Consider the following 16,998-nt stretch of genomic DNA (forward strand, 5'->3'; position numbering starts at 1 on the left):
TATATTATTCATAGGTAAAGATAAAGAAAAGCTTAAATTAAAGATAGATAATAGGAAATGGTGCCTAAAATAATTCTATTTAACCCAAATGTGGAATAATTCAACACTGGAAAAAAATCAAAACTTTTTAAAATGAATGCTTGTAACAAATTCGAGGAAGGTTCATTCCAAAGGTCAGTCTGACTATATTTGGAGCATATTGCATCAAATTATTAAGGAACAAAAAAAGGATTTCACAGAATAGTTCCCCTTTTCATTTACTTCACTGCCTGGTAAATAACAAGCAATTAATAAATGTTCATTGATTGTTTGACTTGGCTACTTTTGTGCTCAATTCACACACTTCATGGAAAATTTATTATATTACAAATTACATAAGACATATAGGATCCCATACCATAAATGGATCCAATAATAATTTTAAAGGAAAATGGTAGTCATGGCTATAGACAACCCCAAGAAAGGAGTCAATTTTTAATTGCTTGCTAACTATTAAATGACATAGTGATGATATTCAATAACTAAGTAATTTTGGTATAATTTACAAGGGATACAAATATGATGTGGAATTATCCTACTATGAGCTTCTAATAAGTATTATCACTTAATTATTTTAATAACTAATATTTTAATGTAGAAATTTAAATGAAAAAATAAACTCTGACGGGAATTTTAATCTTGCTTAAAAGCCAATTATGCTATATGGAAAAGAAAATTCATGTTGATTTCTTTTTGATCATGGATTGAATAATTTTGCACCTTAATGAAATGTGTGACCTCATTTCTTGGACCCAGGAACTTTGCTACATTGTATATGTCAAAACTGAAACTAAATATATTAATTTCAATGTATAACTACAGGTCCTTCAGTCTACAGTTTTATGTTAACCAAAATTTTCTTTTCTATATATTAGGAATATATATTAGGAAATTAGTTGAGGACATTTGGATCTATTTTTGCTAGACTTTTAGAAAGTTTAAATTTAAGGTGGTGTAGGTGGAAGCAGGGAGGCTTTGGCATTTTCTTCCAAAGGTTCCAATCCAAAAACTTCTTATAAATGTCTAATTCCTTAAAATTTCACTTTGCAATGGAAAAGCTGACCAACTGGCATGGCAACAGATTTATTTATTTATTATCAAGTACTTTCAAGTTTTATATAATGTAACACAAAATCTTACAATTTTACTTACCAACATTCAGGCCTCTGTGCAATAGACTTTAAAGTCCATTGGCCCACTGGTTTTTTTGAAATCTAAACATGGACCCCTTGTCACTCTCCATCTTATTCTGTGCTATAATTCTAAATCAATGAACTCCAAATGATATAATGTTTGATATTCCAAACAGAAACAAAAGATTATGTCTTGATCAGATAAAAAGAAATAATGAATCATGCATTATGTGTATGGATGTTAAAATTATGCTTTCCCAATAAGGAAATAATTGGTACCAATTTTTCCATACAGAACTTGACAATCAATTCTTCAGATTTATTCAAGAAAACTCAGTTCTACTGAGGATAGGATCTTAAGGTAGGAAGTTAGGGAGTAGTTAGTCCAGGATGAAATTAAAGTTAGAGAGAAGTGTTCTGTATGAAAAGTAGTACTTAGTCAATGAATCACATTTTCTAAAAGATGTTCAACTTACCGTTTTTAATTCTAGATGTACCATTTTAAAATTAAACTAAAATAAAACTAAATAAAAAGAGAGCTTAGAGAATAAGGTAGAAAGTACCCACCTTCCACATAGTTGTCTTCTGAAAGCACATAACAAGGAAGGAGAGAAAAGGAAAAAAAAAGACATTCATTAAGCAGCATGCAGACCGGAACTTGCCATTGCATGTCTTAATCATGCAAGGCATTAGACACAACATGCAAGTGCTCCATTGCTACCATTCAAAGGGGAGAACATGATCACAGGGTGGGGGAAACTATGTTCCCATTTACCAACAGAATTCACAGGGGGCAAAAAAGAAAATTGGGGGAATACTGTCATTTCCAGAAAAAAAAATACTTAAAGAGTCCTCTGCATTATTTTCTGCATGAAGCAAATTTGATTATTCTCATTTTTATGTGTGTGATTTCCTTTGAAAGTCATTATATTATTATGGGATTGAATCCTGTTTATGAATTGAATATACAAGTTATCTATTTTATAATAATTCACTATCAAATTTTATTCATAATAACAATAATAATAAAAAATGTTCATAATGTTCATCATGGATAATTAGGCTTTCTGACAACTTAAAAAGTATTCCTTTTTTTACATCAAAACAATAAAAAGTAAACTACAACTTATTTGTGGACATTATTATTATGTTTTTCATGTTTTCCTACAAATTGAAGCACAATTAAAAACTCTTTGAAGGTAGAGACAGAGTCATTTTTGTACTATCTGTAATGCTTACTTAGAAGCTTTGAACACAGAAGGTGATAGATTTAAAGCTTTTGTATCAAAGCACATTGAATGTGTCGACTCCCAATTCCCAATAAGTATTATTATAACTTGTTTTAGAATATGGTCATTAGGGAGCTGTCCAATTAATCAGTATTTAGCCTTCAAGATCTGTGCATTCTTCATGGAAGGAATAACTATTAATAGTCAATAAATTCTCCATAAAGTTTAAGAGGTATTTTTCATCATTTTATGTATACTTCCCATATTAAATGGAAATTGGGTTAGTATAAAAAATATATATTTGGAAGAATTCAAATTTTATGGGAGAAAGTCTATGGTCAGAGTAGAAAAAGAAGAATATGGAGTCTTTTTTAAAGAAAATCATCTTTCTATAAAATTAGGGGATTGAATTTGATGATCTATAAATTTCCTTCTAGATCTAAAAGAGCTGTCTATGAAAAAAATTCTATTGATGATGACTGATAAAAGTCATTAGCCAAGAATTAAAAAATACCCATTCATAACTAGAAAACTAATAGGCTTTATTCACACTGACATTTCTTCTCTCAAAATGTAAGATAATTTATTCTAATTTCTTATTCTAAAGTCCTTTGATTCAAATAATTATGTTTTTATAACTCAACTATTAACTTTAGAACCACAGAGATTAGATATTACAAACTGTCTTAGGTGGAATATATTTAAGGCTCAAAAAAACTTCAGAGGTCAATTAATTCAGCTTTCACAGTTAATAAATGAAGAAACTGATGCCAAGGGAAATGACCTGTCCAAGGGAGCACAAGAACCAAGTGGCAGAACTGGAATTAAAACCGAGGTCCAGGATTGAAATACAACACTCTTTTCCCTTACTTCATGTCATCATCAAATTTATATTATGAAAATAAAGGTAAGAACTCTTATTCATATGGAAAAATAAACATCAGCTGAAAAACAAAAGTCCACAATTTCCTAATATATTGATCTCAAGTAGATTGAATTCAGTTTTAAAATGTTGAACTAAAATAACAGCTTGTTTTGGTCTATAAAAAAATCAAATAAAAAAACTAAAATTTTAGCTTTCAATGTGTAGTTTGTATATGTAGACAAAACTTTGACATTTTTGTTTATATACTTAATATAGTGAAGAAAGAATTCTAGCAGGGTATAATGCATTTAATTTTATTGCATATTTTATACCCACTCAAGCATAGTATTTTGTTAAATCACTACCCAAGCAATTGTTTTTAATGAGTTACAATAAAGTAAGAATTAAGGGTCTCCATTCAATGGGACTAAACCAGACAAGAAAACTGTGAGTATATTGAAAAGAAAAGGAATGAGAAGACAGGGTCAGATTGAATTTCAGATCTTTTGGTACATTTAGTTTTGGTGAATAACAAATTGGTGATCACAGTCATGGGTGAGTTTTGTTGAGTAACAGTAGATACATAAAGTTTTAAAATAAATAAAAAGCTCAATGTGGCTGCTTATCAATAAATTTAAATTGGGTATGAGGATGCACAGGCTACAGACATCAAGAAATTCTTTTGGGAAATGTTTTTCTCATTTTGATGTTAAGACTCATAAAAATTCTTAGTTTGATTTCATTTTGTTTATGCTAATGAAAAAAATGAAGAACTATGAAAACATTTTTCTCTTTCTGCCCTCCAAATATTTTCTCCAAAAAGAGAAAATTCCTGAAAAATCATTATTGTTAACAATATTCATGGTTTACTACCACTGAGTGGAACTGTAAAACCATTAAATAGTTTGCTTCAATGAATATAAATCTGCAAATATTTCTGTGCATTTTTCTTTGTTCTCCAGGTTAAAAGAATTTAATGAAAGCAAATTTAGTTAGAATGACTCTGTACTTTGTACTCAATCTTAATTACATACTTCTAGAGTAAAAGGAAAAGAAAAGTAAAACAAATGTGTTCACAAAAAGAAGTTAAATCAGGACCACTGGAAAAATTAAAACATGGAGAAAAGCGCATTAATGAGTTCATCTGACATAAATAAATATGAAAACTAGCAACATGCACTTAGTTTACTTAAAATTTTATTTCTCTCAAATGCAAATGAATATAAAATATAATGGATATGAAAGTTGGGAGACTCTTTGCATTTTTATTTTACTTTTTCTGTCTCTTTATTATATTTATTTATTTATTTCTGTCTCTACTATTACCACTACTGTATGCTAACTGAGAGGTATACAGAATTACATGTCAGTTTGTATATAGTTTTATTTTCTTTATTACCATGAACAAATAAACTATCCCCTTTTGGGAAGTCTATTAAGGATGAATAATAACATCCACAGTTGGACATTCCTGGGAAGCAAATATATTCTGTCATTGTTGTAGGACCTGCTGCAGCTCATACTCTGTTGACTTAGCCTTTGAAAAAGATGTTATCTCTGTGTTGTAAGCATCAAAATTCATGTCAAGCTAATGGCAGATCACAGGGTACTGAAAAGAGCAGAGTATCTGGGGAAAAAAAAAACTGAATTCAAATCTTGTCTCTATTACCTATGTTTTCCATGATTTGGATAAGTTAATACATTTCAATTATATTTTAAATTCCTCATTGGTAAAATCTGAGTGTTTGACTAGATGACATCTAAGGTCCTTTTAAGGCCTCATTCTATGGTAAGGATGATGAAAAAGCTGGAAAAAATAGTAAAATAACATTTAACAGAGGATCATGAATTCCCCTATGAAAACTGAGGCATTATATTTTAGGACATGGATATTTTATTGCAAATTATTTAATAGGAGAAAGAATAAAAACAGGAATTTTTTAAGGTTATCTGGCAGAAATATGATTTCTCATCTGTCATTTCCAAATCTTTTCATAGTCTATCTTCCATTCCTGGAATGAACTGTATCTTTACCTCCATTTTTAGTAAATTCTAGTTTCCTTCAAAGATCTACTTAGGTAGTCCCTTCTTAGAGAAACCTTTCATCTTCCTGGTTATTAGCATTCTCTCCCTTATCAAATTATTTTGCTTTTAAATATTTGTACATAATATAGTCCGCTATAGTTTATAAACTTTTTGAAGGTTGGTATGTTTTTCTTTCCTTTTTCTGACTTTGAATTCCTTGCATCCCACATATTGCCTTTTCACAGTAGGCAACTAAGTTTTGAATTGAAAATATATGTGTATTAATATCATAATTGTAAGATGTTTACAAAATACTTTGTATATATGTTTTTTTATTTCAACTTCCCCTCAAATTTGAGATGTAAAAATTAACATTATATCCATTTTGCAAATGAAGAAACTGAAACAGAGAGGTTAACAGATGTGCTCAGGGTCATATATCATAAGTGTCTAAAGTTAAGGGACTTATCTGGGGTCATATTAAATGTCTGAGCTCATATTTGAACTCAGATTTTCCTTAGTCCCAGTTCAGCACTCCATCCATGCTATCAACTACAAGCCTATAGATGTATATATCTATGTATTTGTGTGAAAGCATATAAATTATATATATAAACTTGCATATATACATGTCTATATTACATCTTAGTCTGGATCTAGTAAATTTTTTATGACATTCAGCTCTAAAATATTTAGTTTCTAGCTAATTGCAGTTTTTCAAATAACAGTTTAATTGCAAAAGTGTATTTTCTTGTTGCTTAATCTGTTCTCTTGATCAATTACAAGTTCTATTTCCATTTAAAAGAAAGTAATTATTATTCAGAAGACTCAAAAGTTTCACTAATCAAATATTACACGTATTTCCCACCACTGGACAAAATACTTTCTTTAAAGAGAATATTCAGGAATAATTTTTCTCTAGGAAAATAGGGAATAAATTTTCTTAGGAAAATAGGCCTCCTTCTACATATTTATCATGTACATATTGTTTTTTACATATGTTTTCTCCCCGTTAAGAATGTTTTTGAAGGCAGATCATTTTAGAACTTGTTTTTTGTGCTTAGAACTTAGCATACTACCTGATTCCAATATGGATTTAATGGATGTAAAATTTTGATTGCTAATAACTAAATTTAAAAATCCTTATCATTGATTTTGCAAAAAAAAAAATAGATTTATCTCAATTCCTTATAGCAGGCCCAATTTAATTACTTGAACCTTTACATGGAAGCAAAAATATAGATGTCAATATATTGCAGTGACCTAAAATCAGCCTCCTAAAATTCTATAATGAAATCTCATCATGTTATAGAATAACAGAGAAGGAGCTCTTGAAGGTCACAGTAGAAGAGCATAGTATGAATGAAGCTATGACTCTTTGGAAGATAGTGTAGAACTGAAATTACTTCAAATATGAACTATGACAGATTCGATTTCCCTTTTTAGAAAACATATGAATAGAAAAGATCAGACACTAGAAAATGATTTTTTAAATCAGAGATTTATGAAATTGTTTTTTCCTTGTACAATAAAGTTGGAATTTACATCAGTATTGGGAACATCTACAAAGATATAATTAGGAATTCTTAAAGGAAATATTAAAAATCTATAGATAATAACCAACTATAATAACAAAAATATCCAATATTGCATAGCCAAATTCCTTGGGTTTGAATCTTGGCTCTATTTTTGATATAAGGCAAATCACTTTATCACTCTGGGTTTCAGTTCTTTCTAACACTAAATTAATTATCTTTTGATGTTAATGTTATTTGCATTGAAATTATGATTTCTACAAAATTGCTTTTCATATTAAAATATATACTTTTTTCTCAAGAAGATGGTATATTTTTAAAAACATTCAAAGAGGAAAATTACTAACAATATTTTCATATAGAGCATATCACTTTTTCTGGATCAGTCCAGTGAATGAGTTCATTCCATTGCTGCAAAAACAGAACTTGAAGGCTGTTAGGAGACAGACCAACCAGAAATATGTCTCTTGACATAGAATATTGCCCATGGTCCTGACTAGGCATTCATAATTATTTGGTCTGTGGATGTTAATCTCTCAATGTCTAAAAGATCAGAAGCCACCATTCTATAGACGACCTTAAGTAAACACTTCACTATCAACTATGGTCTCTTCCCTAAAGGGAGAAAAAAAATCTGTTCAACCATCATTGATAACTAAAAGGAGGGAATTTATTTTTTACCAAATAATTACTTGGAAACAAATGAGATTTAAAATAAATTATCTTTTTCTTTATTCATTAAAGAGAATTTTTAGCATGCTACTCCTAGATTTTTAAATGCATTTTATCCAGCATAAATCTGTTTCTTGGGGGATAGATTTTAATGCAAAAAAACAAAGAACAAAACAAAACAAAGTGGTATAGCAGAGCTTATCCAATTAAAGTCAAAATTATATAAATTACAAAGTAAGTGCAGGCAATTTGGCACTGACCTGCAAATTAAGTATGCATTAGTATACTCATCACAAATTTGATTTATTTTCAAAAAATGTATTTTTCATAGTCTTACTTTTAATTTGAGAGTGCACTCTGCAATATAATAATACATTTTAGAATTATACTAATGTCTGAAAATGCTTATGGAAATGTTTTTCTGTTTATCTCTAAAAGATTCAATGATGAATTAAATCATGTTACAGCTTTATAGTATGAGTCATTTAACTATTCTAAAAAATAATATTACCTTGATAAATATTTTGAGTCAGATACAGAATATTTTTGAAGGTCAAGTGAACTTGGGGTTAATGAAATATATATTATATTATATATATATATATATATATATAAAATGAATCATAATTTTCCTCAGTATGTTCAAGCTATGCATAATATTGGGACGGATAATAAGAAAAGAATTGTTTTTTGAAAATTTAAAATTCCAAATATTATAATTTCTTGTTTGTAATTATAATTTCATTATTCAGAAATGTGAACTCTTCGGGCCATTGTGCTTCTCTATCAAATGTCCTGATCTTTCTCCCATATGAAATTAGCATACCTAAAATGAAATGGAAATACTATTTTGTTATTTATAACTGTTTTCTTACAATATTAGCACATTTAAAATCTGACTTTCTTAAAACATAATTCAGTGGAATTCTGCTTTGTTTTTGTACACTAAATAATTTACCCTTTGGATTATGGTAAGTTATGGGTCTTTATTATTGTTTTGTGACAGGAAGAAATTATTTTGAGGAGGAACTAGGATCAGAAATATAATCTAAGATTAGGCTCTCTACTCAGGTCTCTAACAATGTCTCAGGAAACATAAGACAAGTAAAGAGGGGCAAAAAGAAATAGTCATAAAATGAGTAATAAAGCAATTATAATTATTATAGAGTTTCCCAAATATGATTTCCATGGAATCTGAGCAAAATTATCAATCTTAGTAATGTTTTAAAATGTAATATGATAAAATCTACATAAAATATTTCACTGTTAATGTGTACAATAGAAAAATTCACTGAGAGTGAGGAATATATATATATACTGGATTCAGGTGATGCCTCTTTCACTAATTTACTGGATGATCCTGGTAAAGTAATTTAAATTCATAATGTTCTTGACTATAAATTGTTACTAAGGTCTTGATTTACATTGATATAGGGAACTTTCTCCATAGGATGTTCCCATTCCAATAAAATGCCATTATTGAATCTCCAGATACTACCCCTGATAGTAGTTGTGAAATTGGTCTCCAATTTCCTAAAACTCAGAAACTTCAGTTTCCTCATCTTTAAATTCCACATGAAGTCAGTTGTTACTATTGATTCCTTCTTCAATGTTCTAATGAAATAGCTTCTATCATAGAAGTTCCACAAAATATAGTTTCACAAACTTCATACAAGGAGCCTGAAATATTTCATATCAATTATGATCAGAATGTATGATTCCCTCCAGAAAGCTCAATTCAATAAACATTTTCCTAGGAAAGCAAATAGTTGGTAATTGCAAAGTTAGCATTTATCTTACTTCTTTCATTTGCCTAAACAAATAGTTTAGTTCTAAAATTCAAATAAGTTCAAAATTTTTTGCTTTTTCCTTTGCTTCATGTCTGTCCCTTGCATACACTAGGGGTTACCAAGTAAATTGTGATCTAATAATATTTAGAGCACCTGCAAACAAACCAAAAAATTACAGAAAAACTTTATTAAATGCTCAAAAATCCATAACTTAAAAAAAACCCAAACAAGCAAACAATTAAAAAAAACACAAAAGAAAAATTGCATTTCATGGAATCAGTGAAGGTGAGGGGAAAATTTGTTTCAAGATAGTAGTAAATTAGTTCCTACTAGATCATTGAGATATTAGTATATCTTCTATGAAGCATAACATGCTTAAGTGAAAGCACAATCTACTAGAAATAACCATGAAAGACAGATGATTCATGTCCTGGCTTTTTCAGCATAGTATACTTCACTAGAGTCAGCATCAGTTTCCTCATCTATGAGTTATGAGTAATAATAGTGACCATATATTTCAGAGTTTTGTAGTAAAGATCAATTGAGATTAAATTTACACATATACACATACACATTACATATATATGCTCATATGAATACACATGATCAGCAGCATAGTATTTTTTTTAACTACTATGAAACTATTTGGAAAAATACATTCTTTTTTAGTTCAATTGAGGAGATATATCCCCATCACTAATCTAATGTTCTTTTTTTTTTTAGGTTTTCTAAAGACAATAGGGTTAAATGGCTATTAAGTATCTGAGGTCGAAGTTGAACTCAGGTCCTACTGACTCCTAGGCTGGTGCTCCATCCACTGTGCCACCTAGTCTCCCTAATATTCTACTTTTTATAATATAGTGATAATAATTTAAATAATTCAAATAATTTAAATAATTTAAAATTAGTGATAATTCTCTCTGATGTTAGAATGCTTTGGGGAATGTTTGAATAGAGAAAATAATGTCAACTTGGATCCTAGTAAAGCAAAATCAAATGTTATATTCATTATTCTTTCTTTTTTTAGTTTTTTGCAAGGCAAACAGGGTTAAGTGGCTTGCCTAAGGCCAAACAGCTAGGTAATTATTAAGTATCTGAGACCGGATTTGAATCCAGGTACTCCTGATTCCAGGGCTGGTGCTTTATCCACTATGCCACCTAGCCACCCCTATATTCATTATTCTTACAAAATATTTCTTTTATTTCAAAATGACCATGATATAATTAAAGTCAGCAAGTGTTTCTTAAGCAATTGAAAGAAAATTGTTTTAAAGATAGAGGACTTGAGTGAAAATTCCAGATCTTTCACTTATTATCTGTGGCATCTCAGTTAATTCATTTCAATCCCTGATCTCATCTTGAAAATAAAAAAAAATGGTCTAAAGAACATCTATGTTCCAGTTCTAAATTTATAATTCTATGTGTCTCATATAACAGAGCACTGTGCTAAATGATGGAGCTTCTGACCTTCTGAGTCTCACAAAATAGTGAATTGTTCGTACAACTTTGTAGTCACTGAAAGGCATACTACCATACTAGCTATGCATCTACTAGCCAACAATAGACAGGCTTGTCCTCTAATGGTAGCTCTTACACTTCCAAAACTTAGAATCTTGAGCAAATAATTTAAATTTGAACTTTCTATTTGTTAAGTTGGATGAGATGGCCACTAAGGTTCTAACAAACTGAATTTCTGATTCTATAAAAATAAAATAATAATAATAATAATGCTCAAAATATTTTCTAAAAACGGGTTTATAAGTCTTGTCCAACAAAAATCTAGTAACAAAGTATTCAGAAATGATGCTATGCTGTACATTTCCTATACAACAAATACACTGGGAAAAGGGAATTTGGAATATAATGGGAAATTTAAGTATTTTGAGAGTAATTAGAGAGGGTAAAAATAAATGAGAAAAGTCATTTAGAATGTTAAATTTTTGTGTAAAATAAGTCATCAACTAACCGAGTTACAAAGGAGAAAAAGGAGCAAAAGTTTCTGATAGATTAGGATTGTTTTACATAAATTCTCTGGATTTCCTAAAAAAACAGAATGCCCTTAGGATAAGAAAAAGGACTTGAATCAATATAATTCAATTAGGGAATACTATTTGGTAAAGAAAAGAAGCCAAAGTTGTTTGGTTAAGAGTATAAAAATTGAAAGAATATGGGAAATATTGTCATCTTTCTGGTGGGCCAGTTGTATACATGTATTCAGGATACATGTATGCATTACATTTCTCATTAATTTGAGATAATTTTTGCCTCCTGATTTTTGTGATCTAATGATTGTCAATTTTCTTGATTCTGAGGTGTCAAGAAAAAATATTTTGAAAGGAAACTTGGGATCATAACTGAGAAAAATATAATAATAGAAATTAAATGAAGGAACTGATTTTGGGATCTTTCATTTGATTTTCACAACTCCTGAATCTATTACTCTAGACCTTTACTCCATTTTACAGCTAAACTCTTAGCGAAAGCAAAACAAAACAAAACAAAAACAAAAACATACTCATTGCCTCCCTTTTCTCATCTCTATTCAATTCTCAACAATTTACCATCAGGTTTCTAATGAGTACCTTCTCTCTTCCAGGCTAGCAAATTTTAATGTTGCTAAATCAAATTGTATTTTCTTGGTCTATGATGTATTTACAAAATAATTTCAGTCTGCAGCTTCTATTGCAGACTGTCTGTCTTCCTAAATACTCCCTCCTCCTTTGGTATCCATGATATAACTTTGAATTGTTTCTCCTCCAAGATTTTGTGATGCGTCTTTCCCAGAATAATGTTAGATAATCATCTCTCAATTATCAAGTACAGAGGCCTTTCAAAATTCAGTGCTGGGTTATTTCCACTTTATCTCCTGAGGTAAATTGCTCTTCTGGGCTCAATTATTATTCCTTTTATTGTATGTCTGTATATATATATATATATATATATATATATATATATATATTAATTTGCAAGTAGATATAGAGTTAGATAATATCTTTAATCTTTAACACTCACTGCCTGCTGTACAATACCATTTAGACTCCTGCTCTTTAGCTCAACAAACATCTAACAGAATTTACTATCTTCTATTCTTTATATTATTTTGCTTAAAATTTTGCTTATTCTCAAGGACTGTTACCATTAACTTAGGAAAAAACTGATATCTTATTGTCTGATCTTGCTAGCTCTTATACTTTATGTTTCTTCCTTAAAGATATGATTTCTGTCTCATCACATTCAATTGGGATGATCAATGTACAATATGGAAACAATGTAAAGACTGGCAAATTGCCTTCTGTGGGGGGTGGGTGTGGGGGAGGGAAGTAAGATTAGGGGGAAATTGTAAAACTCAAAATATATAAAATTTTTATTAAAAAATAAAATAAAATAAAAATTTCTTATTCTTTTAGAAGAATCACCATTTTTCCAATCATCCAATAGTTTTCTTGAAAAAACACACAACCAAGAAACCCTTGGCATTATCTCTCCATAGATATGAATAGTTGTCAAATCTCACCAATTCTAAATCTATTTCAAAATTTTACTCTTTTTTTCCTTCTCTTTGATACCATGACCACTACCTTAGTTCAGGATATCATCACCTTCCTTCTGGATTATTTTCATATGCTCCTAATTGGTAGTCATGCCAGGTCTCTCCTGCATCCAATCTATGCTTCACACAATTTTTAAATTAATATTCCTCAGATACAAGTCCTATGTCACTCCTCTGCCTAAATGTTTATTTGTTCTTTATTGACTATATGATGAAATTCAATCTTATGTCTTGCATTTAAATCTTCCTCAATCTGTAGTTTATTAACTCAATCTTTCTTCATGATTTAAATCATCTCCTATACAAAGTCTTTTTTAGTGCTATATTTGGTCTCAAATTAAGTTGCATTTATAAATCTACATATATGTTTGATTCCCCCAATACAGTATTAGTTCCTTTCCCATCTTTTTAAACCTGTGATTTCACTGATTAATCTTCATCCAGGTGAAAATATATTCTATTCATAAAATTCTGTGTAATTTAAATAATATCAAATTATCTAAAATACTAAGAGGTTTGATAACTTTCCAGCATCACCAGGCAGCATATCAGGGATCCTATTTGAGCTCATATTGTGTGGCTTTGAGATCAGCATTCTTTTCACCATACCCTGATTTCATCTAAAAATGTAAGTTTTAGAGAGTGGTCACACTGCTTTTACTTTTGTCTTTCTGCCCTAGCATCTTATGTATACTTAATCTAGATATTGATTGAGTTACTTAAATTGCTGAATTGTGTCCCTTCATATTAAAATATCTTTAAATAATTTAAAATTTATGTTGATTTATATATATTAGGGACTTACGTATCCCTAGTCACAATTGGTGGAGAGATTTTAGGAGGTCCATGAATTTGCATGTGAAAAAGTTTTTCCCAGCAACATTATTGTTTTCTTTATTATCCTACTTCATTTAATACACTTATAAGCATTTTTTCCTGAAAAGGTGTTCACAGACTTTACAAACTTGCCAAAGGGACCCATGACACAAATAACGATTAGTGCCCTAAATAATCCTTAGTTTCTTTCCCTCCTTAGCATCACAAATGTTTACAAAATTCTGAAAACTCATTAATTTTATATAATTAAAATAAGAAATACAGTATCTTTCTGACATGTATCTTGTTTCTTTCTACATTTTTTTAGGTAGCAACAATATCTAGTATTTATATTTTATAAAAATAATTTTCTAAAATTTATATATCTCAGAAGTCTAGTTAAAAAGTACAAAAAACCTCTTGTCTCCTTTTGGAATGGCACTCTGTCTTAGACAGTGATGTTTTATGTACATTAGCAGCAAAATAAACATCCAAATGATTATATAGCAGCAGCTCTCTTCTAAAAGAATTGAGATACCTTGAAAAGGGGGAGATGCAGATGCCTTAAGATAGCAATTTGAAATATTAACTAGATTTGTGAAACATCAGAAGACCAGAGGACAGTTTCTGCCCTGCTCTTAAGATCCCCAAGAGGAGGAACTAGATTTTCATAAATAGTTATAACTGAAAAAAAAAGATGAATCCACCTACCAACCCCTCTCATTCTTTTGATCCCTGTTCATGTGTTTTCACAAATTATCTTTAGAGGATCCTTCCAATACATTAGAAGCTTTCTTATGAATGTTATCTTATTTTATGACTATCAGGGTCGAACCCAGATTTCCTATATGTTATTATAACTACATGAGAGTTTTATCATTTTATTCACAACTCATTACTGATTATATACATTAGAGAACAGATAATATACATGATGTATCTTTCTGTTCTCCCATCTAGGGAGACAAGTATTATCAGATAGAGAAATAGATACTCAATGGGAGAAAAGGACCAGAATTTTAAAATACTTCAATGGATAAAGAAATTTGTGGCAATTGAGTTACTTTGTACTTCTGGGATAAAAAGCTGGGTTTCATGGCAGGATTCAACTTTTGATAATTAAAAATAGAGAACATTTTCAGGACACAGCTAGTTGTCAATTAGATAAACCTATAACTATGATAACCATAATGATGAAGATGGTGATGATGATATTTACATAGTCAGGGTTTGCAACATATTTTATAAATATCTCATTTTATTTTAACTACAATCTTAGGAACAAACGTTATTTTTCTTATTTTACCAATGAGGAAATTGAGGCTGATAATTGTCCAAGCTCATACATACACTAAATGATTAATGCAGGATTTAAATCCTTACTGGAGGCAAATAGCTAAGTTAATGAACTCTCTCAAAAAGAGTACCATTCAATTGCAGGTCAAAATAAGAGGAATATGCTTTCTTAATACCTTTTTTTCACCAGTGCAATTGCCTTTTGAATATTTGTGAATCTCATTAATGAATCTGTAGCATTTCTGGACTTGAAGGAATTATGAGAATTTCACTGCAAATAATAGCATCTGGAGAAAGATAAAAATCTTAGGGGGGAAGTTCCCTTCTTTTGGAATTGAGGATGGACACATGGAAATGATAAGAATATGTCTCCCTGTTTTTCTCCTCAGTACATATTAATAATTGATAAAAATAATAATTGTTAAATACATATCTTTGGCTAAATATTTTAAAGAACAATTTATTGTTAACATATACAAAGAGAGAAATGTGTCATGATAAAAAATTTACTTCAGAGTAAAGAAGATATGGGTTCATTTCTTACTTTGATACTTATTCGATATATAAGCCTGGAGAAAGAAAGTCCCTTAAAACATTCTGTAGCTTAACTAATTCTCTAAGACTGTAAGCTGCAGAACAGTTGCTATCTACATTGATATAAGGAATTTCTTCAATGGAAATCCTCTACATTAATGAAATTTAATATTATATACTACCATTCCTCAAAAAATTGTAAGTGATACATGTTGTTTTGGGAAAGTTTTTAACAGTCTTTTTATTTATTTATGTCCTCAAATATTGTCATCTCTAATACTTCTTATTACTTGTGTTTCTATGTGGATGAGGTCTTTTATAAAGAATTATTTTGCTTCTGTTTCACACTAGAATGAATATTTTTTTCACATGTGTAGATTATTCCTAGAAAGAATTCAGGATCAAATGTATTCATATCTACTTCACACTTTTGAAGGACTCTTTTGTAAATCTTCCCATTTTGGGGATAACTTTAAAATTAATTCCTAAACAATTTAAAATTGTGCTATTTCCATCATAGTAGGGGAGGTAGCCATATATAAAGTTATTCCTCTCATCTCCATTTTCTTGAATTCCATTTATATTTTAGTGAATTCCTAGATTAATTGAAAAATGTTATAGCTCCATTGTCATGAATGTTTATAATACATTATTGGAGAAATGACAGTAGAACTGCTTTACTTTACATCTATTTGTTGTCACCCTTCTAGTTTCATCAAACATTGGTCAATAGTCAAATATTCACTTTCATTCATAATCAATATTTACAAAGACAAACTTTCATTGTGAAGTTGTTTTATTTCTCCCTCTTATTCTCAATTATTTACTTCTATTTTCTGGATTCACTTTCGTCTCTTCAGAGTCCTGATTCTAGTGAATAAACACTTAGTCCAAATACTATTAGCTACACTTGAATCCCTTATTCTAATATCAATACTGCTTTTCCAAATCTAATACTGCTATCCTTCACAAACTGCATTCCTTATCGAACATCCAAACCTGAACATTTGGTTCCTTATAAATGTATGGTATCTAATATCAAATGGACCCTCATTATGATATAACAATTGTTTCATTCTACCTGAATTGACTCTGTCACATACTTTATATCACCTATTCAAAGCAGGTTCTTTATTTTTATTTCATTGATTATCTTCTACACATTTTATATCAGAAGTTAGAATAATCATGGTTCAAATTTATGTCAGCAATTTACTAACTTTGTGATGCTGAAACAAAATTACTTAATTTTTCTGAGACTAAGGTATTTCATCTGTAAAACTGATCTTGGTGACCTAAAAGATCTCTTTTAACCCTAAATCTATGATTCTCTGGTTCCACCCAGAAAATATAGAGCATCCATTTAGAGTTCTATTTTTTGTTCATTCCACATCTTGAAACTTCCCTTGATCAGTCTGCTTTCTCTCCTCCTTGCTACACATTTTTATGGAAAAATGTTGACTTTTTCTTCATGAAGGGTAAACTTTCCACTTGTGTGCTTAGTTCTTTCTCCT

General features: G+C 29.8%; 1 protein-coding gene across 23 annotated transcripts in view; it reads right to left on the bottom strand.

Moving 5' to 3' along the window:
• NRXN1 (neurexin 1) overlaps nt 1-16,998 on the bottom strand; it is a 1,421,526-nt gene that overhangs the window by 1,279,624 nt on the left and 124,904 nt on the right. For 14 of the 23 annotated variants that reach the window (XM_074205768.1, XM_074205895.1, XM_074205886.1 and 11 more), the window contains exon 3: nt 1,740-1,757. The exons of the other annotated variants lie outside the window; for them this stretch is intronic. In XM_074205768.1, coding sequence (XP_074061869.1) covers nt 1,740-1,757 — 18 coding nt within the window. The remainder of the gene's footprint in view (nt 1-1,739; nt 1,758-16,998) is intronic. 23 annotated transcript variants of the gene reach the window in all.

The sequence above is a fragment of the Macrotis lagotis genome, chromosome 1 (assembly GCF_037893015.1).
Source record: "Macrotis lagotis isolate mMagLag1 chromosome 1, bilby.v1.9.chrom.fasta, whole genome shotgun sequence".
NCBI classification, from domain to species: Eukaryota; Metazoa; Chordata; class Mammalia; order Peramelemorphia; family Peramelidae; genus Macrotis; species Macrotis lagotis.